Source organism: Triturus cristatus, chromosome 4_2, assembly GCF_964204655.1.
Source record: "Triturus cristatus chromosome 4_2, aTriCri1.1, whole genome shotgun sequence".
NCBI classification, from domain to species: domain Eukaryota; kingdom Metazoa; phylum Chordata; class Amphibia; order Caudata; family Salamandridae; genus Triturus; species Triturus cristatus.
The window spans coordinates 66,753,546-66,778,405 of NC_140586.1; the positions used below are offsets into that span (position 1 = coordinate 66,753,546).

Genomic DNA, 24,860 nt, shown 5'->3' on the forward strand with positions numbered 1-24,860 from the left:
ATTTATACGCATCAAAGACGGGTCTTCATCAGGACAACAACAACCGGTCAGTCTGTAATTACAGAACATATAATCAAAAACTCAAAGTTATGTGTGTGTCTTAGTAATTATTCTACAGAGATTACGTGGCTACTGCTCACCTGAGGACTAAGAATCAATTTGTATGAATATATATCCTTGTGTCGCATACGGTGAAAGCAATCAAAAATATCACTGCGACATGGCAAAATTTCCTGCAATAAATAACGCAAATTAACTATCATGTATGATATACTATATAGTCATAGTCCGTAAGGTGACTTATAGCCGACACATACCTTACGAAGCTCCTGCGCAGGGCAGACAAGTACCGTCAAGGCGATCAACAATTTCTACAAACAAACGTATTTTAGATTTCGTTAGTGGCATAGTAAACAAAGAAATTAAATTAAATAGCCACCTATTCATAAACTTAAATGCACTATCAAGGTCTGAGCCTGATTCTAAGATACCATCCTTAGACTGGTATCAGCAATAAATGGTAACTCACAGAATGATGACAAGATCCTATGCGGGCTGATGCATATGTCTACAGTGCCCCATGAACGTAAATTAAGTAAATTTAGTAACGTCATGATAAATGGCATACTCAAACTGCCAATACGCAACCAAAGTATTCGAGTTTGCGTGGCCTCTATATTGTGAAGCTATGAAATTGAACAAACCGAAACGATTCGGTTGAGAAACGTGCATTTACGCCCTACAACAACCCGTTACAATCGAAAGCTCTGAAATTGACTAAAACAGGGACAAAAGCAGCACAGAGTGAATAATGCCCGCCGCTGAAAAACGTGCATCTATGACCTACATGTAAATGCTCCATAACTTACTTAGAGCAGAATGAATCCGCTTCCAATCTCTCACAGTCCGGACAAACAAAGAGCCGAACCTGGAGATACAATCAGCTGTTTAAGTAAACGCGCGCGAAAAATCTGAGTCAGCCAAATCGAAAACACGACATGGATCGTGGGCTAAGGCTGAGTCAGGTGTTATTCGAAAAACGTGAACTGGATGCGGAATCTCCAAGGCCCTGGAATCAAGGCAAACCGGGGTCCCAGAATGACCTGCTAGAAGTGTAATCTCCAACTAGGAAAACAGAATAATACATCAAAAAAGGGGCCTGGGTAGAATAGGGATTGGAAAGTTATTCTCATGTATGTTTATACATCGCTTCCGCATGAAAAATATCAGCGCCCGATTTATTGTGAACTGATTCACAAAAGATATTTCTCTAGGGAATATATTCAATAAAGACATTGACACGTGTAATCGTATCATAGATGTTGACATATAATGTTTTATAAACAGTATTTATACTGCATGAGGAATTCACACAATTACCCGTGGAACACATTAGTGAAAACGCGGCGCAAGGAAGCATTAAATCTTCCATGAGCGGGGAATCGAAGGCGTTATCCATCCAGATCCATCCAAGCTCACATATTTACATTAATGTAGTTTGTCTGGAAAACAAGCCAAATTGGGAAACAATAGGATACAGCTTTGATCACATGTTAAGCTCAACGTTGAAAGACAGTTGAATTTAGGCAAAACAAATGTGTGGGGGTAAGTTCACAGTATACAGTCGAAACTTACAATCTATTCATTTGAATGTAGGTCTCCTCATGCTCATTGAGCCCATGATCAACAGCCTCAAGGGTATGTATCCAACGACATTCCTTGTAGTTGAGGGAACTAGCCACATTACCGCCCCTCTGATGGATAATAAGTTTTTCAATAACCCACCATTCAATTTGTTCATGAGTGTGACCCATAGTGGTATAATGTTCCACAAGGGGAGCACCTTGTGTCTTGCATTTTATTCTACTTGTGTGTTGTTGGATTCTGTTCTTCACTTTCTGGGTCGTTTGTCCTACATAAATCATGGAACATGGGCATCTGATTGCATAGATGACATTTTGGCTATTACAATTCGTGAATTGATCAAGGCTGTATGTTTTACCCCGATGTGTAAAATTATTTCCAGGCACAGTGTATCGACATACTTTACATTTACTACATCTATGATGACCAGTTACGGGTGGTAGACTGAGTAATGATCTAGTGTCAGAGTGTCTAGGTGGTTCTAAATACGAAGACACCACATGGTCTTTGATATTCTTAGCACGCTTAAAAGCAAATAAAGGGGGTGCGGGCATGTTAATCTCCGAGCCAACTAAATTCCAATATTTCTTGATCACCCTCTTTATCTCATTGCTGCGGGTGTTAAACGTGGTAACACATACCAACTTATCCATCTCTTGATTCTTGGGTTGTATCTCCAGCAGGGATTCCCTGGGTCTATACCAGGCTCTCTTTCTGGCTCTGTTGAGGAGTCCCTTTGGGTAACCTCTCTCCCTTAATTTGACAATGAGGATATCAGACTCCTTAAAATAGTCCTTCCTTCTGCTACAATTACGGCGTAGGCGCAGGAATTGTCCGTAAGGGAGATTATCCCTGAGGTTCCTAGGGTGGTGTGAATGATATTGTAACAAGGTGTTTCTGTCAGTTGGTTTTTTGTAAAGATTCATTATTATTTTACCATTCTCCTCCTCTAATGTTAAATCCAAGAACGGAATGGAATCTTTATTGTGAGTTAGGGTAAATTGGATGTCCGTACTGCAAGAGTTGAGCCAAGACAAGAAAGACATCAGTTGATTCTCAGTCCCAGTCCACAGCATAATGATGTCGTCAATATATCGCTTCCAAGCTGATATATTGTTTTCTTGTGATTAGGTACACTTTTCTGTAATAATCTTTTGTACACATTCAGTGTCCCTTAAATCAAGTTCACTCCCAACAGGGTCATCAACAACAAGCAGGGTAGGAGCTAAAAATTCCATTAAAAAAAAAAAAACTTGGCACACATTTGCAGAGGATCCACAAATCTGCTGTAAAATTCTCAACAAAAAAAAGCGGGCTCCTGTCATTTTTCATAGAACGCCCTCCACTGGTGTGGGCCAAAACAAGGATCCGAGGGGGGTGGTGTATATGTTAGGGGAAGGGTGACACATGGCCCCCTGCCCAAGCCCAAAAAGGCCCAGTTGTCCCAGTCCCCATGCCATAAACAAATGCGAGGTGGGGGGGGGGCACGAGGTCCCTTCCCAAAGTCTAAAAAGAATTCGGGGGACCCCAGGGCCGTACAACAAATTACAAATAATTTAAAAGATGCCAATGCTGGCTCCTGCAGAAGCATTTAGCAGGCTGGGCCACAGGGGTCCTGGGGCTCCCTCTGCAGTCCCCCCATAGAAATAATTGTCTGGGGTACCCTGGGTAGACCCTGAAGCAACCAGTAAATAAAAACAAAATGCCATCTCCTGTGCAGCTTGCAAAGAATTGGCAGGGGCTCCACCTGAGGCCCTGTATACTTTAAAAAACAACCTGTGGGTGTCCCGTGACACCCAGAAACATGAAATCAAAAACAAAAAGGTGAACAATAAATGAGCAGCAGCAGCCGCTCACTTATTAGTCACTGCTCCTTCAAGGAGCGCCCCATAATGCTCTGCGAGGGCTATTTACATTTTCTTTTTTGGTGATGTCCCTAGAAGGGGAAGGGACACCACCAATTTTTTAAATGTTGTTGGGGGGGGGGGGGGGGGGGGGGGTTGAGGGAAAATGCAGGACGTTCTGCAGCTGCCCCGGCAAAACACTAGAAAAATACTCAAGTCTCCTGGGTCATTGAAACCATGACCCCAGGAGAGCTTATCATATAATTTTTTTTGAAGTATTAGAATGCAGTGTCACCTAAGGGCTGGTTGTATGATTGCATTTGATGTGGTTTGTGGACGTGTAACGAAATAAAAGGCCATTTTGTGGCTGTTTTTACGATTGTCTTTTTGGGGTGAAAAATGTTAAAAGACAGACTCAGAGATATGTTGGTTTTATTTTTTTTCTTCTTCAAGAAAAAACAGAATCTCTGACTGCTTATTTTCAAATTTTTCACTCTCCAAAATGTAATAATAAAAACTATGTAAAAAGAAGAGACACTGATATGTAGCTTAATAAAACGTTATTACATATTTTTGAGTAATCAATATTAATAAACATTGCAATGATTGTATTATTGAAATATACATTTGACTAATATTAATTTTTGGATAAAGATGATACATCTGATTTATATATTGGCGCTTGGGTAACGAGGGGATGGAACTTTGGTGTTGAGGGGGAGGAACGTAATGAGGGGGCTTGGGTGCCGAGGGGAAGGGGTTTGGGTGCCCAAGGGGAGGGGGATTGACTGTGGCGACCAGTCCATGTGGTCAAACCAAGCTGCACATGGCCAAAGGCAATGCACAGCGTGGGGTTTGCTTTACGTGTGGTAATGAAATATAGCTTTACGCAAAAAAAAACTAGAAATTCACTGAATAAAACTAAACGGTTAAAGTGACGCTATAGGTATGATAATATTATCTTACTCTGCATTAGAAAAAAACCTTAGAAATTCACTGAAAAAAACAAAGGTTAAAGTAACGTTACAATTAGGACTGAATTTCAGTGAGAATGTAATATTTGAATCATACAAGACCATTGAAATTCACCAGTTATAGTTAGCTCTGGTGACTATAACTCGTGCCCCAAGGTAGCTATAACTTCTGTTCTTGTGATGTACTGCTAATTACCGCACATATTACATCACTCATGACATCTTCTATGACATCCATTGATAATATCACTGCAACATTTGCAATTAAATTATTGCTGACAAAACTGTGCCTGACAATGTGAGAGTTATAGTTAGATTAGGGCATGAGCTTTAGTTATATGAGATCATTATAACTGGTGCCTGCCAACAGAAATGGACAAGGACGATAGATCACGAATGTGAATTTCCTCTGCCTACATCTAAGTAATTCCTCCATACTGACTCAAGCTTATTTTCCTGTGCTAATTGGTCATTATAGAGTGTTCAATTGAAATACGATAGTGCTTGACCTTATATGACAAATCGATTTTACTCCTTGAAAAAAGCCTTGCTCATGGGCCACAGGAGGCGAAACACCTGTTGGCTGTGCATAAAAAGAACTCTACTATCGTATTTTTGCATACCTCAAATAAACTTTGGAGAATTCATGAGAAGATGAGTTTCCAACCTTATTTCATAGTTAGGACCTAGGTGGTCTCTGAATTGGATTTCCAACGAAGAATTAATGATTCACCTACTTGTCCTGGTGCTTTTCTTCTACTTTCTGAACTAATGGGCAAGGCGTTTCCCATCACCATGGATAAGGGGCTCGTCACAAATTTAGATTGATTTCAAGTTTGACTAAACAAACTGGGCCATTACCCCTTTTGAACTTTTGCGTGAATTTCTATGGTGTTTGTAGTTCAAAACTTTAATGTTGTCACTGACATAATCACCGAACTGTAATGTTACTTTAACCTCTGTTGTTTCCAGTGAAAATGTCAGTGGCAACATTGTCAGTGACAACATTAAAGATTAGAATAAAACATTTTAAAAAAAAAATCACCAGTTATAGTTAGCTCTAAGTTATAGTTAGCAGAGCTAACTATAACATGCACCCCCGCCATGCACTGCTTATGACCTCACATATTTCATCACTCATTACATGTTCTATGACATCATTAAAGTCTTCACTGATGACATCGCAAATGACATCATTGAAAATTAAAAAGGAGTGTGTTTCAGTGACAGGGCTGGTGGACAAGTCCCTTAGTTTTGAAATTTCGCCTTTTATGTGTCCTCTGCCCTTTCTTTCTGCTTTGACGGAAATGTCTCCTACATGGTGTACATGCCCAGAGTCCCTGACTGCGAGAATCTGGCATCCAGGTTTTGAGCGGGAAACCCAAGAAAGAGAGGTGGAGAGCAGATTGAGTCTCAAGAAGCGCAAGCGCCCATTTCTCTAAATTGTACTTTTTTAGTATTACTTGTGTGGTATCTTTTATGAAGAAAAGCACTAGGTTGAACAATCAGATGTTGTGCTGCTGGGTGCTAGAGGTCTGAGATTGAACACCCACACACTACAGTACAGATCCATAGTGGGACTAACCTTCGGACTTCAGAGGCAAATGACACCAGGCCCTATAGTTGAAGCCCACTAGCCCCTGCTTGAACCGTAACCCCCTTGAATGGGGTCTGACAATTACTTTCTCCTTTTTAGGTATGTCTTGATAGCGCAGCTGGCACCAGAACTTATATGATAAACAGAGAAAAGAGCTTTCCAGAGTACTATACGGAAGGGAACTGTGCCTCTGTCCAAAAACTGTTTTCGCCAGAGTACAGATTTTTATTGGGCAGAGGTTATGTACACCTGCTACAAAAGTGCATGTTTTGCAGTTTTTGCCCTGTGGGAACACTCATGCTCAACACAGCAACATTGAATTGGTTATAGTGACAGGTCTTTGATACAGGTCATTGATCAAGATTATCAGTTTGTTCGGTTTATTATGAAAGATTACAATAAAGGTAGTAGGCCGGACTTATTATGACATAACACATATGGCATAAGCCTTTAAGAGTGGATTGTCATTACACTGTGTTAACATTTTGTAGTAATGTAGTCCAGACAGGTTGAGGTATTTCAAGAGGATTTATTGTAAGATGTTAAGTATCCTGGAATAAGCCCCACCAGGAGCAGCCAGCAGGCAGCTCAGCCCCATCATAACTGTGGCTTATCTTCAATCAGCACCCAACATTCCGTAGTACATCACAGTGCTGAAGCATTTCACTAGAAAGGCATTGAGTGGGTAAAGGCAGACATAGAAATATGCAATAGATAGAATACAACATACCTCCTTTTCTTCCACAACAGAAAACTAAACATAGAAGTATAGGAACACCTGTCAAAGAAAGCGTACCAATCATTACCCTCTATCACACCCACTGGCCAGACAGAGGTGACAGAAAGCAATGCACAGCATGCAGAAAATACAGAAAAGAAGTGAAAGAATAAAATCAGACACATTCCTTCTCAGAGAACACAATGCAATACAAATATACAGAAAATAGAACAATAAGACTTGAGAAGTAAAACCGAAAAGTACAAACACATAAATAGACACTATTATTACCTCATCCAACCAACACATAAAAGGAACAAGAAGAAAAGTTAGACTGAGAGGATAGGTACTCTTCTTCCCTTCTCCAATGAATACACAAAAGAAACAGGAAGATAGAAATACTTAGAGGAAACCACCTAAAGGTACGAACACAAAACAGTACTCTTATTCCCTTCTTCAGTAAATAACGGAAAAGAGAATAGAAAATATCAAACAGAGAGGCAGAGGAATAAACAAAGATCCCCCACACCGCCCTGTAAAACAGCATTAAAAAATTAGATTGAAAATTATTGAACATTTGAGAGAGATATAAACCCATACAGAGACAACCTCGTAATATGGCTACACATTGAAAAAATGCGGCTCGATAGAAATTCCAATGAAACCTTGAGAGGGATAAACCCCAAATCGACAACCTTAAAAACATTGAAAAACATTGAATAGTTGAAAGGAAGCAGCACAAATTGACAACCTCAAAAAGGTCAGAAATTGAAAAACATTGAAAACTTGACCTTTTGAAAACAACTATAACACATGCAAATTGATAAATCGATAGAGATACACATTTCTTACCAAGAAATACTGGACGCATGCATATACATTGATAATTCAGTACATAAATTGATATGTGCAATTCCTACAGGGAATGCTGCACGCATGTTAAAGTTTACCATGCAACTCTGTACAGGAAACTTTCCATGCACAAATTGAAAACTAGAGAAAAATTGAGAAATTGAATTTTTGAAAACCTGCAAACATGCAAACTGTAAATGGAATGTAAAACAGTGCATTAATATATCACAGTGAACCTGCAAGTATTTTGATAAATAAAAAATATTGAACAATCGATTTCTTGAGAGACTGTCACTCGCCTTCTTGAAACTTAAAAAAAAAAATATGGCAATTGAAAATGAGCATATTCATGAAAACATGCCATAGTAAAATAAAGTACTTGAAAACCACCAGTGTGCTCAGACATAGATGCCATAAAGGAGTTAAATGGCCACTAGATGGCATAATAGTATTAAAAAACAAACCACAATTGCACCCGAGTCGAACTGAGCCATCAAGAACAAAAAAAAACACTGTATAAGACGTGAAAACATCGTCGCTCAGGCAAACCATCCCAACAGTGTTCAGAACGATCATGGAAAAACCATCTCAACCAACACTGTCAGTAATTGGTAGGCAAAACGTGAGAAACCCATATGCAGATGTAAAATAACCTTGAAAATACCTCGTAGATGAACATGAAGCTTCTTTAACCTCACACGCAAATGCACACAACGTTTTGAAACACTTGTCTCCTACTAACTAAAAAAATGGAGGCACGCACGATGACGCCGCGCCGGATGGCTCCCGGCATAACTGTGCAGTGAATTATACCGGCACCAGTGTTGTATCGAAGAAGGCATCACGTCACAGAGTCTCCGAAGCAGGAAGAGACAACGAGGAGAAAACGCTCGTGAGGCCACATTCAAAAGGTATGGCTCGCGCTGGTGAGAGCTTGTCAAAAAATGACGGTTATTTTAAAATAAGTATGGCGCAGATAGCGCGATCAACACAATGTCAATGCCCAACATATTGAGTGAAATCCAAACTCACAGTCATGGCCCAAACAATCAAGAAAATATGAGGTTGCATACGCTCTGAGTAATCCAACGCGCTGTGTGCTGCACTCTTGAACTGTAGACAAGGCAGACAAACTGGCGCTAGTACAAAAGAGGTTAACACACATTTTCCTCATTGTAATTTGTTTGGAAAGCTTGGGCAATATCTCAAAAAACGTGCCTCACCAAAATGAAACACCGCAAATGCAGATGAAAACAAATGGATAGTTGAAAAATCCCCATAAGGCACATGTCCACATGTCACATATCTGTTGAAACACTTGCTTGTCGATATGCTTGAGCTGCATTTAATTAATAGCTGTAAATCCTTGTTCCTTGCATGTGGGACGCTGTAGAAGCAACAGATCTTGAGGTGCTGAGATTGAACTATTGTAGATTTTCGTTGAAAGTGTTGAGAAAGCACAGGAGTCAATGAAATGTTGAAGCAGCATCTGGCTTGAACAGGTAAGGGCGACCGGTGTGATGGTCACTGGTGGGGCTCTGAAGCCAGAGTCTTTGCTTGATGTTTGATGAGGTTTGAAATTTCTTGCCTTCTTGAAATAAATTGATGAAGATTTAACTCGCCTTCTTGAAATTAGTCTTCATCAGTTGCCTTCTTGAAATTAGTATTCTTTAGTTGCCTTCTTGAAACTTGACTTCTTTAGTTGACTTCTTGAAACTTGACTTTAGTTGCCTTCTTGAAATTAGTCTTCATCAGTTGCCTTCTTGAAATTAGTATTCTTTAGTTGCCTTCTTGAAACTTGACTTCTTTAGTTGACTTCTTGAAACTTGACTTTAGTTGCCTTCTTGAAATTAGTCTTCATCAGTTGCCTTCTTGAAATTAGTATTCTTTAGTTGCCTTCTTGAAACTTGACTTCTTTAGTTGACTTCTTGAAACTTGACTTTAGTTGCCTTCTTGAAATTAGTCTTCTTTAGTTGAGCACGTAGGTAAGATCAACTCGTCGTCGTCATTGATCAAGATTATCAGTTTGTTCGGTTTATTATGAAAGATTACAATAAAGGTAGTAGGCCGGACTTATTATGACATAACACATATGGCATAAGCCTTTAAGAGTGGATTGTCATTACACTGTGTTAACATTTTGTAGTAATGTAGTCCAGACAGGTTGAGGTATTTCAAGAGGATTTATTGTAAGATATTAAGTATCCTGGAATAAGCCCCACCAGGAGCAGCCAGCAGGCAGCTCAGCCCCATCATAACTGTGGCTTATCTTCAATCAGCACCCAACATTCCGTAGTACATCACAGTGCTGAAGCATTTCACTAGAAAGGCATTGAGTGGGTAAAGGCAGACATAGAAATATGCAATAGATAGAATACAAGACATTTGTAGAGAGATATTTTGTTACAGGGAATCTCACGGATTACCATACTAAGAAAGGGTTGTCGTGTTGGTTGCCCTTTAGACAATCACCTAGGAGCAAAAGAGTTTCACTTTGAGAATCCTTGTTATACTGTTTTGAGGAAAAGTTCTATATTGTTTTGCCAACTGAACTTTTGTACGCAATTGTCATTTTGGGACTACTGAGAGAGTGGTTTTGGAACCTCCCAAATGTTGATCCCCTTGTGTAGAGATTGCGATTGGGCAGAAGGGGAATGCTTCTACAGAAAAATGTGATTCAATTCCACTTTTGACACCAGGGAAAGCTTATGCTTGACACATCAGGACAGAGTTGGCTATGGTGACAAACCACTGACAAAAGCAATAGGTCTCATTTGTGTATTATGAAAAAAGTTACAACACCACATACTGTAGGCCCACGTTACTTATTGTAAAAATATTATGTGAAACCCATTAGGCCTTTAAGGCTGGCTTGTCATTTGTCATTACACAGTAAGCAAAAGCTTTAGTGTTGATTACACCATGTGACAAACCCCAAGGGAAAAGGATTTGCAGTTTGAGAATCCTTGTTAAGCTATTTTAAGAAGGGTCGTATATCATTTTGCCAACTGAAATAGTGGGCATGTTTATAATTTTATGACCACCGAGGGGCTTTGGCAACTCCCAAATTTTCATTTCACCGATAACAGAATTTGAATGGGCAGACGTTGTGAGCCTCAGCTGAAAAAGGGAGCTTGTATTGCAATTTTTACCTCATTGGAAAGATTTGCTCTTTGAGAATCCTTGCGATACCATTTGAGGAAGAGTTTTGACAGCTGTAATTTTGTACATATTTATAATGTAAAATGACTCTAAACTGATAGTTGTCTTGATGAGAAGCTTATGTAGAATACAGTTTGCTTGAGGTGCTTATGTTGAAAAGTCAGGGATAAATTGCTACAGGTCCGATTGGTTTATTAGAAAATATATCAGATGTCATAGGGCTAATCATTTTACTACAACATTTATGACACAAGCAGTAGACCGGACTTATTTATTCTGAAAATAAAATGTTAAAACCAATTGGCCTTTAAATACGGATTGTAAATTACATGGTGTTTAAGCACATAGACAGGTATTACATTGCATAAATTCTCCCAATTCACTGTAGTAAGCAAGGGTTGTGGTATTAGTTTTGTGTTCTGGTTTCCCTCTCTGACAAACCCTGAAGATAGACAATTTGCACTCTAATAATCCTATTTAGTCCTTTAGGAGTCATTAAATATTGTTTTGTCAACTGTCATTTTGTGCAGACGTATATAATTTTCGGAATGTATACCCTAGGGTTGCATTGTGGGTAAGCCTATACAGAATTCAGTAATCTTAAAATGGTTATGTTGACAAGCCAATGATTAGGGCTCTGGACCTAATTGAAGCATTTGGGAAAATGTAGGTTAGCCACCATAAGTCAAACATGTTTTTTAATGAAAAGTTACGACAAACTGTTAGCCGGACCAATTTATTGTGAAAAGCGTTAAACACCATTAGACCCTTAAGGGTGGATTATCATTACACTTTGGTAAAGCTGCAGACATATATTTTGTTACATGGAATCCCACAGACTACCACAGTAAGCAAGTGTTTGATGCTGGTTACCCCTCTGACAAACTTTTGAACATTTGCAATGTGATAATCATTGTTAGGTCCTTTTCACAGGGGTTGTCCATTGTTTTGCCAGCTGTCATTTCGCATATATTTGGGATTTAGGCCTATTTCTAATGGGTTCCAGCTTATGTGCAATAAAGGAGGCCTCAGTTTGTTATAGCAATAAACCAATAATTTGTCCTACAGACTCGATTGGCTAATTGGGAAAAGTTATTTCAGATGCCAGAAGTCTGAGCGGTTTATCAGGGAAATGAAGGATGATAGAGGTAGTAGTGATGATTTAATTATTGTGAAGTGCATTTATTAAACCTAATAGGCCTTTAAGGGTAGATTGCTATTATTCAGTGTTGAGGGCTGTAGATTGGTATTATTTACACATAATCTTGGAGATTAATTTAGTGAGCAATGGTTTTCGTGTTGGTTACCCTCTCAGAAAAAAACTCTGGGTAAAAGATTAGTACTGTGATAATACTCGGTAGATTTTCTTAAATTGGGTAGTGTCTAAAAGGCCATTGTAATTTTTTTTTTTAAACCCAACTGTACTATTTACATGCCTCCTACCTAACACCCAAACGCCTCTTTAGCCCAAGTATGAAGTCAAACGCATCTTGTGCGAGATGTGCCCACGACCCAGCAGACTTCTTTCACATGGTATTGACCTGCCTTGTCATCACACGCTACTGGGACTCCATAGAAGAAGAACTCACAGAGGTCCTGGGATGGGAGGTCCCGCATAACCCCTTAAATATACTCCTGGGTTACGGATGGGCTAGATGGTTCCCGGCTGACAAGCTATTTCTTACTACTAACATAATGGTGGCCAATCGAGACATTGCGACCAACTGGATAAATCTGAAATCCCCTGGCATAACAAAATGGCGCAGGGGGTGGGGGCTGGTGCACTGCACAAGAGAAACCGTTGTTCGAAGCCAGAGGGTGTCCAGCTAAATAGCATAAGGTTTGGAGCAAATAGCTGGGGCAGATTGAGTAAACTTATTTCCTTCTGAAACTTTGTGCACCGTGTGAGATCTGGGGGACCGTGTACTGCAAATTCATCTCCCCCGGTATATGTAAAATGATAATGTCAGACGAATTCTGTGATACACTATATTTGACTCTTGCTGGTATTTTCTGTTCAAATACCATTAAAATTGTTAATCAAAAAAAAATACTATCCATTTATATAACTACTTATAGGGACTTTGGGCCAGCTCTCTTCTGTCTGTTCAAGTGTCCTTCTCATTCTGCTTCTTTGTGCGACAGCATACTGCATAGAGAAGTCTATTAGCCTATTTCTGCCATTGCCTCTACTGCCCTGTAACAGCATTTGACCAATTTACGTTCACATCTGACTGAAAAGGGGTGCGCTTCACAGTGTGAGTGGGGGCTAGTCCTTCATTTTCCCGTTTTCCCTTTCATTCTCCTTTTTATTCCCCCCCCCCCCCCCGAGTGTTCTACAGCTCCCAAGACAGTGCTACCAGGCTGCTTGCATGGCCCAGACTTCATCTGCAGTGTGTTGCATCCTTTGTCCATCATTGTTTTCCCATTCCAAAATTGCCACCATATTTAGAAGCATTATGTGTGTCAGCCTGACTTAGTACAAAAGTGATGCACTAAACCCTTTAGAACTCGAAGGTGGCGCTCCAGTGGAGTGTTTAAATTGGAATGGTACTCTGCATAGTGTTTAAATTGGAATAGTACTCTGCATAGTGTATCATTGCGTTTTACTGCTCCAAGATGGTGAACACTTTGCTTCTAAATGTGGCAGCTACAATATAACCTTGAAACAATGATACACTGTGTACAATACCATTGCATGACGGCCACTGGCTACTATGTTTAATTGTATTTTTTGTATTGCAAGCATATTCTCACCAAGTTTAGGTGGTGGCATGTTTCCCATGTTCCACTTTTATTCTTTTTAATTCATTGTTTATATGCATGTGGAAGTTTGTGTCTTTTTTACCGCGGATGGGTAAGTGGGTAAATGGAAGAACGAGTCAGTGGTTGGATGAATGGTTTTATGAGCGCATGAATGCGAGACCAAGTGCAAGCATCTTGACTTATAGAGTACCCAAACTAATCAATGAGTGAAGGGACACTTGTAGTAATAAACCAGATCTACTGGTATTGCCATTGCATGTTGTTTTATTTTGTCGTTAAGTGATCACAGCAGCTCCCCATACAGTGCTACATGTCTGCACACTTGTTCTTCATTTTAGCTCCAGTTTGTTGCAATATATGCGGCCACTGCTTCTAAACTGGTGGCCTTTTTAGAACAGTACTGTTCACAGAGCATCACTGTTTTAACATTTAAAGATGGCCACCGAATTTTACAAAAATTACACTGCCATTGGAAGAAGGCAGCCCAGTGCATAGTGTAACATTGTTTTACTGTTTCAAGATGATGCACTGTAAACAAGATCATTCCAATTTGGACGCCACCTGCCATGTTTAATGTTTTTTCAAACCTATTTTCTATTGCAAACATATGCCAGCAGATTTCGTTTGGTTGTGGTTTTCCTTTTTCTTTTCCTTTTATTCACTGTGCATGCCATTGCGAACTTAGTGTGTTTATAATGGATGAGTGAGTAGATGAGTGCAGGAATGAGCCAGTGAGTAGATGAAGGGTTGGTGGCCAGGAGTGTCGCTGTGAGGCAGCTTGAGCTTTCGGCATTTTCGTATCCTGTATTATGAAACAGCATATTCAACTGAAATCCCCACCTGCTAATGAATGTATGCGTTCAAAGCCTTACCGCCACCAGATTAGCAAGGACATCTGCAGGCCATGCTGAGGTACAGAGCGCCGAGATCAGGTCAGAATCGGAAGGAGGGAATGCTCCCCCACTGACCACCCCAGAGGTAACGCCATAATCTGAAGTAAAGGCAAAGAGCAGCATAGTTTTTGAGAGAGACGTCTGTCCACACAAAGTCAGCGTTTGGAGGACGATTTATACTGCAGCTTATCTGCACTCCATAAGAATTGGCTTCAAGAGGAACAAGCATTGGCATAGCCAATAGGTCTCGCCTTTGGGACCTTATAAGTGTTTCGTTATCCAGCAGAATATCCTTGGTGCAACAACAAGTGTTGCATGGCTCAACACTTATAAGGTCCCAAAGGCGAGACCTATTGGCTATGCCAATGCTTGTTTAAAGGAGGCCTCAGAAAGGGTCTCTATCGGGTTCTGTTTTGTGCCCGGTCACAGGCGGTCGTTTGTTTCCAGACTGCGGTGACAGCAGGCACATTGGTATGTGCGTGCTCACGCTGCTCACTTCTCAATAGTGGAGAAGTTACGGCATGGCGTCATGCCAGGTGAGCGTTGTAGGGGTAGGGAAATCCTTTAAAGAGAGTCATTTTCTCTCAGGATGTCCCTTCTCTTTTTGAAACTCTGGAGCAGCAACATTGTTGTGGTGTCACCAGGGCTGTAAGTGGAAGCTTTTTCAATATTATATTCAAGCCATGGTTGCTACTTATTTATCTTATGCAACTAACAACCATTGACAAAGCCAATAGTCCTGACTTGTTGTAGGTATGATGTTACTTGTTGTATCATATATCTAGATGCAATGACAAACAGAAACTGCACGACTGTAGAAGGGAAAAAAACAACATCAACATGCCCGCACGAAACTACGGGCCAGCATATTATAGGGCACCCTCAAACATATAGGGAAGGGAAGCCCACTTTGACACAAACCAGATTTTGAAATACATTTGAAGAAGATCAACCTACGCACACTGAATATGACGTCACTCCTTTACTCGTCACTGGTTAGCTTGGAACTTGCATGCGTGCGGCCCTCCTGGCTCCACGCTGGACACCCTTAATGTAGGACATATTCAGCCCTGCGCCCCACATGCACAGGCGCACATTTTGCAGAGTAGTCACCACGGAGCTGCTGCCGGTGCACCGTGGAAGTAACGGGTCTGACGTTTCTGCCAAATAAATTGAGTTGTAAAGAACATTCGCTCTGAATCTGTGCGTGTCAGCCAATGACCTTCTCGGATCAGGGATTTTATTTTTTTGCGGTGCGGGAGGGGAGTATCTATTTTCACATTAATAGGACTCCATTTGGGGATCGTGCAAGGAAAAGCCAGCTCCGAACTTGGCAATGCAAGAGGGAACATGAGGGGGCATTAGCATTTCATGAGATAAATGTGGAAAAAAAGAAACACCTGTGATTAAATAAAAAAGAAGAGGGCGACTCTGGGGGGAGCCTGGGGCCAAGCAGCCTGATAGCTGCAAGAGGGTGCACGTGCGCACACCCACGTACTTCCTGTTACAAACAGGCTGTTCTTAGCAGGACGTGAAGAGCTTCTTGTTTAAACTCGCTCTGTTCTGTCCCAGTTTCTTATGACAGACGGGGTGGAAGCGAGTGGGGTCTCAAAGCGAGGTTCCTGATGAAAGTATGTTTGGTGAAGTCTTTTTAAAATAAGGAAGCGGGGTGTAGACGGAGCCGCGAGGCAGCCATGCCACGTCTGTGCTAGACAGGTGGAGGTCGGGTTGACTTACAACCCGCACCCCCCACTCATAGTCCCCGCCCCTCGGGCTATAACTGGTGAGGTCTCTAAGCCAGGCTGCAGGCCCCAGCTTTTGGTACATTTGCAATATTTAATGAGAGTTTGAGGGGCAGGGGCGGCTGAGAGGGCGTCTCGCCTGCAATATCTTGTCTCGTCTGCTGTCCGTGAACAAGCACATCCTAGTGACGGCCCCTTTAAAGGGAGAGGCGGGGGGGCTTAAACTACCGAGCCGGTGGTCAGACCTGAAGCTCTCTACCAGCATTGTACATGGCCTTTTAGGGTGTAAACCCCTGGCTATGATTCGAACCGCGAAATGTGAAAAAAAAAAAAAAGCACGTGAGAGGTACGCGCGTGCGCCACAGCGAGACATCTGTTTTGCATTATCGCACACGCATCTGTGCACGATAATTCAAAACAGATGTGGCCTGTGCGGGTAACCACAAGCAATAGGCCGTGGGCGGAGCAAAGGTGGGACATGCACCCGCCTTTGCCCAATTGCGTGCTGTCTTTTTCTCAGAAAGACGCACGCAAAGGCGAATAGCCTCTGAAGGAAAACAAACCACACGCAGGAGCGTGTGGTGAGCTTTCCAAAGCCCTTTTACTGTTTACATAAAGTCTCGCCAGAGCAGCGCATGCGCGCTGCTACAGGCTCGACCTAAAAAGCAGCATATCCAGAAATCACGTCCATATCCAGAGATCACGGAGTAAAACTTTCAACACCAAAGAGGGGCACCTGCCAAGGACATTTGTTTTTTTTTGTCAAGACTTTACCATTAAAAAAAATATACTATCCAATGTGCAAGTAATTGAACACATTAAGGTGTATTCCAGGTCCATATTTTCAAATTTTCCCCAATCTATTGTCCAATACTATGAAGTGTCTGAGAGAAGTTAGATCTTTTCAATGAAAAAACAACAAAAAACTTGGGGGTATCGGACTTTATTGTAGTCTTGAAGGACATCAAGTAGCTTGAAAGGTAGATTGTTGAATTTGTTATGAGGCTGGTGATATCCGTTGTTTCCTAACTAAGATGCAGAAAACAGAGTCTGCATCCTTTAAGTGACTGAGAAATTATACAGAGTTAATAAAATGGGAATTCAATAACGTGTTATACTTCAGTAAAGGGATGTAAAAGAGAGTTAGAGGCTTTGAAGTGAATCGGAAAACTTTGCATGACACTAAAAAATGGTTTAGTAGGTGTTTCAGATACGAATTATGGGTAAATTGGCCAACAGCATGAACCTAGATTGGGTTACGGAACAAGAACAGCCACTGCCTTGGAATGCTATCAAAGCATTCCTAGAGACAAAATGGTTCATTCAAATTGGAGGGAGGGTGAGGGTCTCAAGTAAAGGCCAGGGGCAAAGATGAAAAAGGTAGTAAAGAAGACTGTATCAAAACAAAGATTAGGATACAGATTCTATTCATGAATGTTACGGTTTGTGTAGCAGTGGCCTGGTATCAATCCCTACTATGCTGGGCGCGGGCAGAAAACGTAGCACTCTGCCAGGAAGACGCCATGGGGCTGCGTAAATAGCCAATGGCTGCGGCATGGGACGCTATACTATCAGACTTTCGAATGGCCTGGCGCGATCGTTCGGAGACACTGACGGGAACTCCCGCGGCTGACGACGAACGGCCGAGAGAGGATAGCCTATAATACAGGATTTAAAGAGTAGCAATTAGCACTCTGCTTAGCTGACCTACATAAGCCTATGAGTGCTCTTCCCTGTTCCGCCCTCCCGTCCACACATTTAGCCCCTTCACATCATGGTACAACAAATGCATAGTGAATGTTGTGCACTGGATAGGTATGGTAAACTAGGTACACAGGCGGGCTGTTGGGGAGGTCTTGGGGGTGACACATGGGTAAATGTGTAGCTTTACTGTAAGTGTTCTAGGTGCAGGGGAAACTGTTCCATGTTCGGTTTTTGATTAAGTTTCTCATGCATCAAAGAGGTATGCTAAGCTGTTAAGCCAATGGCTGGTACAAGAGATCGGTAACAGAAGTTGATAACCAACATGTAGAATGTTATAAATGCTTTGATGATATAAAGCGGGGATCTGAATTGTATTAAATACCGTTGTCATTGAATGCAATGTAAAATGCAAAGATTATAATAAAACAACAAAAACAAAGTTAAACAAAAAAAAAATTATGTTACTGTTTGTATACAACTGGCAAATGTAGTCTAATATTTTCATATTTAAAAAATACCCATGCGTAAATTGCAATGTTACAAGACACTCAGCTGACTCAAGACAAAGTTTTAAAGCTCAAACAGAAGGAGAAGTATGGTTGGATTCAAAGAGTCTTCCCTTCCTGTGCCAAGCGCTCATAAAAGCACTGCAAGCTTATTCTGCTGAATGCAGAACTGGCATATAATTAAATAAGAATCTGGATTAAAAGGGAGTCGAGTAATGACACGTGAATATATAGGGGAAATTCATCACCTTTTTTCTAATTGTGGACCCACCACCAATGATTCAGAGGATTTGATAGAGCTTAAACTACTCTTACGACTTATCTGCACAGTATAATTATGGGAAGAGATTTTAATGTTATATCATCATTTGGTTTTTCTAGTATATGCTATTGGGCCAAAAATAACAGGAGGGCAGTTAAAATAAATAAATAAATTCGGAACTAAAGTACATCACCTATAAAATAGATATATGGAGAGTGGTTCATCCAGCAGATACACCCTTGATTTACCGAGTCTGCCAGGCTGGATTATTTTTGACCAATGTTAATATATAGTCCATAGAAATGAAAATGGTGTTTTTCTCTGATCATAAAAGTGTTGCAGTGGTAGCGAATTAAGTAAATAACACTTTGAGTAGATGGGCACTACACTTAGAGAAACACAGCTTGAATTGAATTTGAAGTTCACACTCCGGATTAAAAAAATAAAAATTCTTCAAATAAATTCCAACGGTGCTCCAGTGCAAGAGATCTTGGATTATTTTGAAACGGTCCTTCCAGGGACCTTCATGAGCGCAATTACTGATAGCGTGTATATGACAAATGTAATGAAGTAAGTACAATACTTGCAGGGAAAGCAAAAAGTGAGACAGTGAAAAATGATATCCAGAGCACAGAAGTAAAGAATTTGTTCATGAACAAAAGGAAATCGCTGCAGTTTTTCAACACTTCTTTCAGGAACTGCATACTGAAAAGAGGAAGACAAAGGAAATCCTAATCCTTTAACAAGAACTAATACCCATTATGTAGACCCGGAACAAGCTACTAACCCGGAATCTCTGATTAACACGAACAAAATGGAGCACACTATGAAGGATCTACTGGCTGGAAAGGCCCTCAGTACGGACCATGTGCGGTGTGATATATAGAACATTTCTGAAAGTATTAACACTACAGCTAATTGAAGTTTTTAACCACGTTTGCCAAACAGGAAAGTAAAGTGTTTCCTTTAAAGTAAGCATAGTGTGTAGCTTTTTGTAGGCCAGTAAAAATATAAAACATTGCAACTCAGTGACTCATCACTTCATGCTCCTGAATAGAGATTATTAAAAAAAAAAATACGAAAATTCCATTAGCCCCGTTCTTTTGGGAGCAAGGTGGGATCAGATCAGACGGGATTTGTACACAGTTGTAAACTAGCTGGTCAGACATTTTCTAATCAAAGCTATCTCTTATCTTTCTGCTGAAAATAGACCTTTTTTAGTTGCCAAAAAAGGTTTCAATCTAGGGAACCAATAATGGTTATTGGAAGTGCTTCCAAAAATGAAATACCATCCTAGTTCATCAGGTTGCTAACTTCATGCATATACTGAGGCACAGCTACGACTCACAATAAATGGGATACCAGGGGTGGCAATAACGGTCAGCTGTGAGACAAGACAGGGGTGCACTGAACCATATGCTATTAAGACACACACGCACAAAGCTTCAACAAGCTGCCTTCCAGGTGTGGGGTTCGGGGTAGGCAAAGAAAAACCTTTACACAGACAATGTGGACTTAATAATATTGAATATGTTCTTAATATCATCCAATAATTTTTGTTGGTGTCTAGGTAAAGAGTCAAACACTTCAAAACTAAGATTTCACCCTTTAGGATAAAAACTGTAATTTAGCCCTTAGAGCTCAGTAGGATATCGACAAATTGTGCACTAAGGTATCTGAGTGCTCATGACTTCTGATATTTGAAAACTTTATGAATTAATTTGCACTTGTGTAAATGGGATCAATATAATTTCTCACTTACTTGCAGAATCAGTTGAAATAAGATCACTATTCTAACTAAATACATATTTCTATTTAAAGCAATCCTCTGTAACGTAAATAAGATTGTTTTCCAAATGAAAACAGAGTAAATGCCCAGTTTATATTAGCACAGTAGCCGTAGACAGCTATGTTGTACCACACTGAGATGGGTGGTTACAACTGGATATTAAAGAAAATTACACAGCTTTCTCTCCAAGCTATTTAAGGAGATTCACGAATCAAGTATTAAACAAGGACATGAAGAATAGTCTCTTCGAAGCCAAATCTAATATACAGTCTTATAGAGCTACATTCGAATTTTTGAGACAATGCGAATTTTAACAAAAAATACCCCAATTTTATACGCTATTCTCTATTTGGTTCTCCTTCGATTCATCAGAAATGACAGTAGTCAGCTTAGCTCAATTTGGCAGCAAAAATACATTATCAAAGTAGGAGGGTTAAAGCAGGGGGTTGGAGGAAACAGCGTTTACAACGCTGTCATTACATCGCAAGATTATTACAACGCGGTCATTACAATGACTGTGTTGTTAATACCAGTGGCGGTGCATCCATTAGGGTGCTGGGGCGTTGCCCCACAAGCCGCCCGCAACTGCAGCTCCCCCGGCGGCTGTGAACTTAAGTAAACTGACTCAGTTTACTTAAGTTCAGGGATGCCGAGGGAGAACTGACAATCATGTCAGTCAGCATGACGTCGGACCGCCCACCCCCTTCAGAGTCTGAAGGGGGCGAGCGGTCTGGCGTCATGTTGACTGACATGCATGATGCATTGTCAGACCAGGGGCAGGCAGCACCACAAGTGCGCATGACTGGTAAATGTCGGTGAATTTTTCCGCCGTGCCCAGTCATGCGCACTAGTGTCTGCTCTGGCTCGCGCATGCCCATTAGGAGAGCGAGGGTTGATCAAAGGCTCAGCCCTCGGTCTCCTAATGGGCAGGCAGGCGGCGACTAACCCTGCTCTACGCCAATCCTGGCGCTGCTGGAGCAGCGAGTATTGGCTGAGGGGTTGCCACTCCAGTGAAGGTGCCAAGGGCCCAGCAGAGGCGACGCGGACCAGCGGTCAGGTACGTTTTCTTTCTTTTTAATTTGAATTCCCCGGCCCCCACCCCAGCGTGACTGCGACCCCCCCCACGAGTATTGCGATGCGAGCCGCGACTGCTTGTGAAAGAGCCCGCTCCGCTTGGAGTATGTATTTCTTTAGTCAGCGATGTCCGGCATTAGTGAGACTCATGTGGGGCAAGGAGGGTCTTGGGGGTGGGGAGGCTGAATAGTGGTGACAGCCCCGCAGCGCTATGCGAGTGTGTCCCTGCTGCTGGCGCTGCGCTTGGTGTTGGTGAAACGAGTCCACTATGCCCTGACCCACCGGGCCTCTTCCTGCCCCCCACCCCTACCACCAGCAGGTGATAGCCATGAGGTGGACATCTTTCAACTCAGTCAGGCCCCACACTGACCCTTCTTGAATCGACCCAAGGACAGGATCTGCCCCGGGCTTTACTGTCCTGGCGGCCTCTTTCGTCTGATGAGTTGTTGTCGTTTGGGACTTGAACCTCCGGTCCGAGGAGCCCCCTGCCTGTGTTAGCCAGAGGTCACTGCAGGTCCGAGGAGCCCCCTGTTAGCCAAGAGGTCACTGCAGCTCCGAAGACACTCGTGTTAGGTGGGCACAGCCTCTTTCTGCTTGCACCGTTGGCACCCATATATGTCCTGGTACCTGGACATTATTGTTATGTGCATGGCACACCAATCACCGGGAGGAGGGTGTGCAGGTAGGGTGCTTCTCAAAGAAAAAGAGGGCCTTACACGCGGATGCCAAAATCCCAGGGACAACTCAGACAGTCTGCCACTTTAGTGTCACCTCACGTACCCCCACCAGCATCTATCACTGCAGGCCTCCATCTGTGCAGCTTCCAGTGAGGGACCGCATGCAGACACCCAAAGTAAGTGTTTCCGAACTGGAGATCCATGCAGGAGGCTCTCTGCCGGGGCGGTGGGAAGGGATACCTTGCAGGGGGTAGTGTGAGAGCACTTTGTGAGAGGGCATGTTGCGTGGGCTCTGCACCGAGGCGTATTGATGAGGCATTGTACTGTGCTTTTTGTTCATGCCAATCTGTGTAAAACCATTGCGCTGAGGATTAATGTACAGAGCACCGTGCAGGGCAGTGTTATGTAGAGTAGCACTGTACGAGTTCGACGTCCTAGGAAAATTTAAAGATCTATTGTACACATGGCTATTATGCATAGGTGTGGTGACTAGGTATAATGAAGGAGTAATGTACATAAGACTTTTTGTATGGGCATAGACAGCAGCATCGATCCAGGAGTTTTGTGCAGTGGTCATAGTGAAGGGGCGCCAAGTAGTGAACTTAGCGCAGCTGCAATGTGTTGATTTTTGCAATGAAGCATGATGCAGGAGCATCATGCAGGGCTATTTTCATGGATTATTGATATGCAACATGATGAATGGGCAATTTGTGCATTGAAAACTGAATTGTTTGCAGGAAATGTTCTCAACTTCGACATATGCCTCCATGCATTCCACAACTGTAAAAAGTGGTTAACGGCTCATGTCCATCCTGAGCTCAGTGTTTATGGCCTGACAAATGGCTTTGAGGAAAGCAGCCTTTACAGCCCCTCCCAAATGCAAGCAATACATTGAAGTAATTTGTGAGGGCATGAACACGGGACCTGGTAGGGTGGACAACAGAGCAGATTGGCACGGAATGAAGCATGTCTAGCCTCAGGTTGCAGTCTGTGTAATTTTCAACATTTGGAAAGAAAAATCCCAAAGGAGGGCCCAGTCTGGTCTTTGATGCAACCCTTGTGACCAGGACAGGGAGTTTGCAGTTATCATCTGATCTGTATACTATAATTTATGCGTTACCAATATAAGATGCAGAACTGAAGTGGCTTTTTACTTGCAAGAAGTCATAGAATATCTTCTGAAAAATAGTTGTACATTTTAATTTTGTTGGACTGGAATGAATGGCAGCGACTGGGTTGCATGTCATTATGTGTTAATTAGTGCTTACTGCAATATATCTAAAGGCTTTACATATTGCAATAACAGTTTTATTTTTCAGTTTTTTATAGCGCTTTATTGACCTACTTGCTTTCTCAAATTTGCTTGAAAATTCACCATTTGCTTACTTTTTTTTTTCAAACTTTTCGCAGAGGTGCACCACCCGAACACCCCTTATGACGGTTGAGATCGCACGCTACCAGCAACTCATCCAGAACTTTTCCGTCTCACCACTTTCAAATGTCGCCAGCCGCCACTGATTAGTACGAGATGCATTTACATCGCAAGTCATTACAACGACTTGCTGTAGAGGGGCTGAGGTATTGGAAATGAATTCCAACACCGTCCCTTCTGTTGCACAAACTGGAGTAGGAATAGTTATTAATACTATTCCCAAGTCCAGCGCACCCACTACAGCAAGTCGTTCTAATGACATGCAACGCAAATTCATCGCGTACTAACAACACGGTCGTTGTAAAAACCGCGTTGTAAAAGCACGCAATGTAATACATCACGGTGTAATGTACTGTATTCGGGGGTTGGAGATAAAGTCATTTTCCCAAATTCAGGCTCAATTTTATATGCCCATCAGTGGAACTTTTAATTGAGGGACTGGCTATTCCTTATAAGGGCTAAGTGTGAGTCCATAAGGAATAGAGAGGGGCCGGGTTGATTTGTTCAAAAAGGAACAGATATCTTTAGTATAGAAAACTCTGATTATCGAAGAAAACCCATTTGTGGATATAATGAAGAAATGGTTGGCGGCGGGTCTGCAACTTGCAGTTGCAGAGCTTATCTAAAGCTGTAAGAGCTGTGCATCTTATGTGCCTCTACTCTTTAGCCCCAGTAACACTTCTGTGACATACAGTCATGTTCTGAAGGAACCGCGATTTTAGCAAATCGCCATATAGGCCTATTCCAGCATTGGTCTCCTGTTTTGCGATAGACAAAGGTATAACCACAAGATAAAGTATCGGTATTAACAATTTGGCTATATAAACCATTTTAATCTTAAATGTTCATTAATAACATCTATATATGCTTTAACTTTACTATACTTCTATTAATATACCGTGAAGACCCATACCTTATTCCTCCTCGACTGACACAGAGATCGTTTTTCCTTCTTCTTCTGGCTATTAAGGTAATTACTAGTTGGCTCACTTTCGACCAGTGCATACAGACGCGCCAGGAGGGCGCAATCACCGACGGGGCGCCCAGACTGCCCCCGCTGAGATGGCAGTCTCTCGTGAAGATGACCTCAAGGCCCTCATGTTGGAGGTCAAATCCGCGGTCTCTGGCATCGCTACTCAGTTCGAACAGCTGTCCTCCCGCCTCCATGTGGTTAAATCCCGTGTGGACTCTCACGACAACCGCCTTATGCATGTCGAGTCGAGG

General features: G+C 41.8%; 1 protein-coding gene across 4 annotated transcripts in view; it reads right to left on the bottom strand.

Annotated features, from left to right (window-relative positions):
* Positions 1 to 24,860, bottom strand: part of TMEM205 (transmembrane protein 205) — a 133,966-nt gene that overhangs the window by 32,497 nt on the left and 76,609 nt on the right. Inside the window, exon 2 of one of the 4 annotated variants that reach the window (XM_085600531.1) lies at positions 6,790 to 6,837. The exons of the other annotated variants lie outside the window; for them this stretch is intronic. Coding sequence (XP_085456657.1) covers positions 6,790 to 6,821 — 32 coding nt within the window. The 5' untranslated portion in view covers positions 6,822 to 6,837. The remainder of the gene's footprint in view (positions 1 to 6,789; positions 6,838 to 24,860) is intronic. 4 annotated transcript variants of the gene reach the window in all.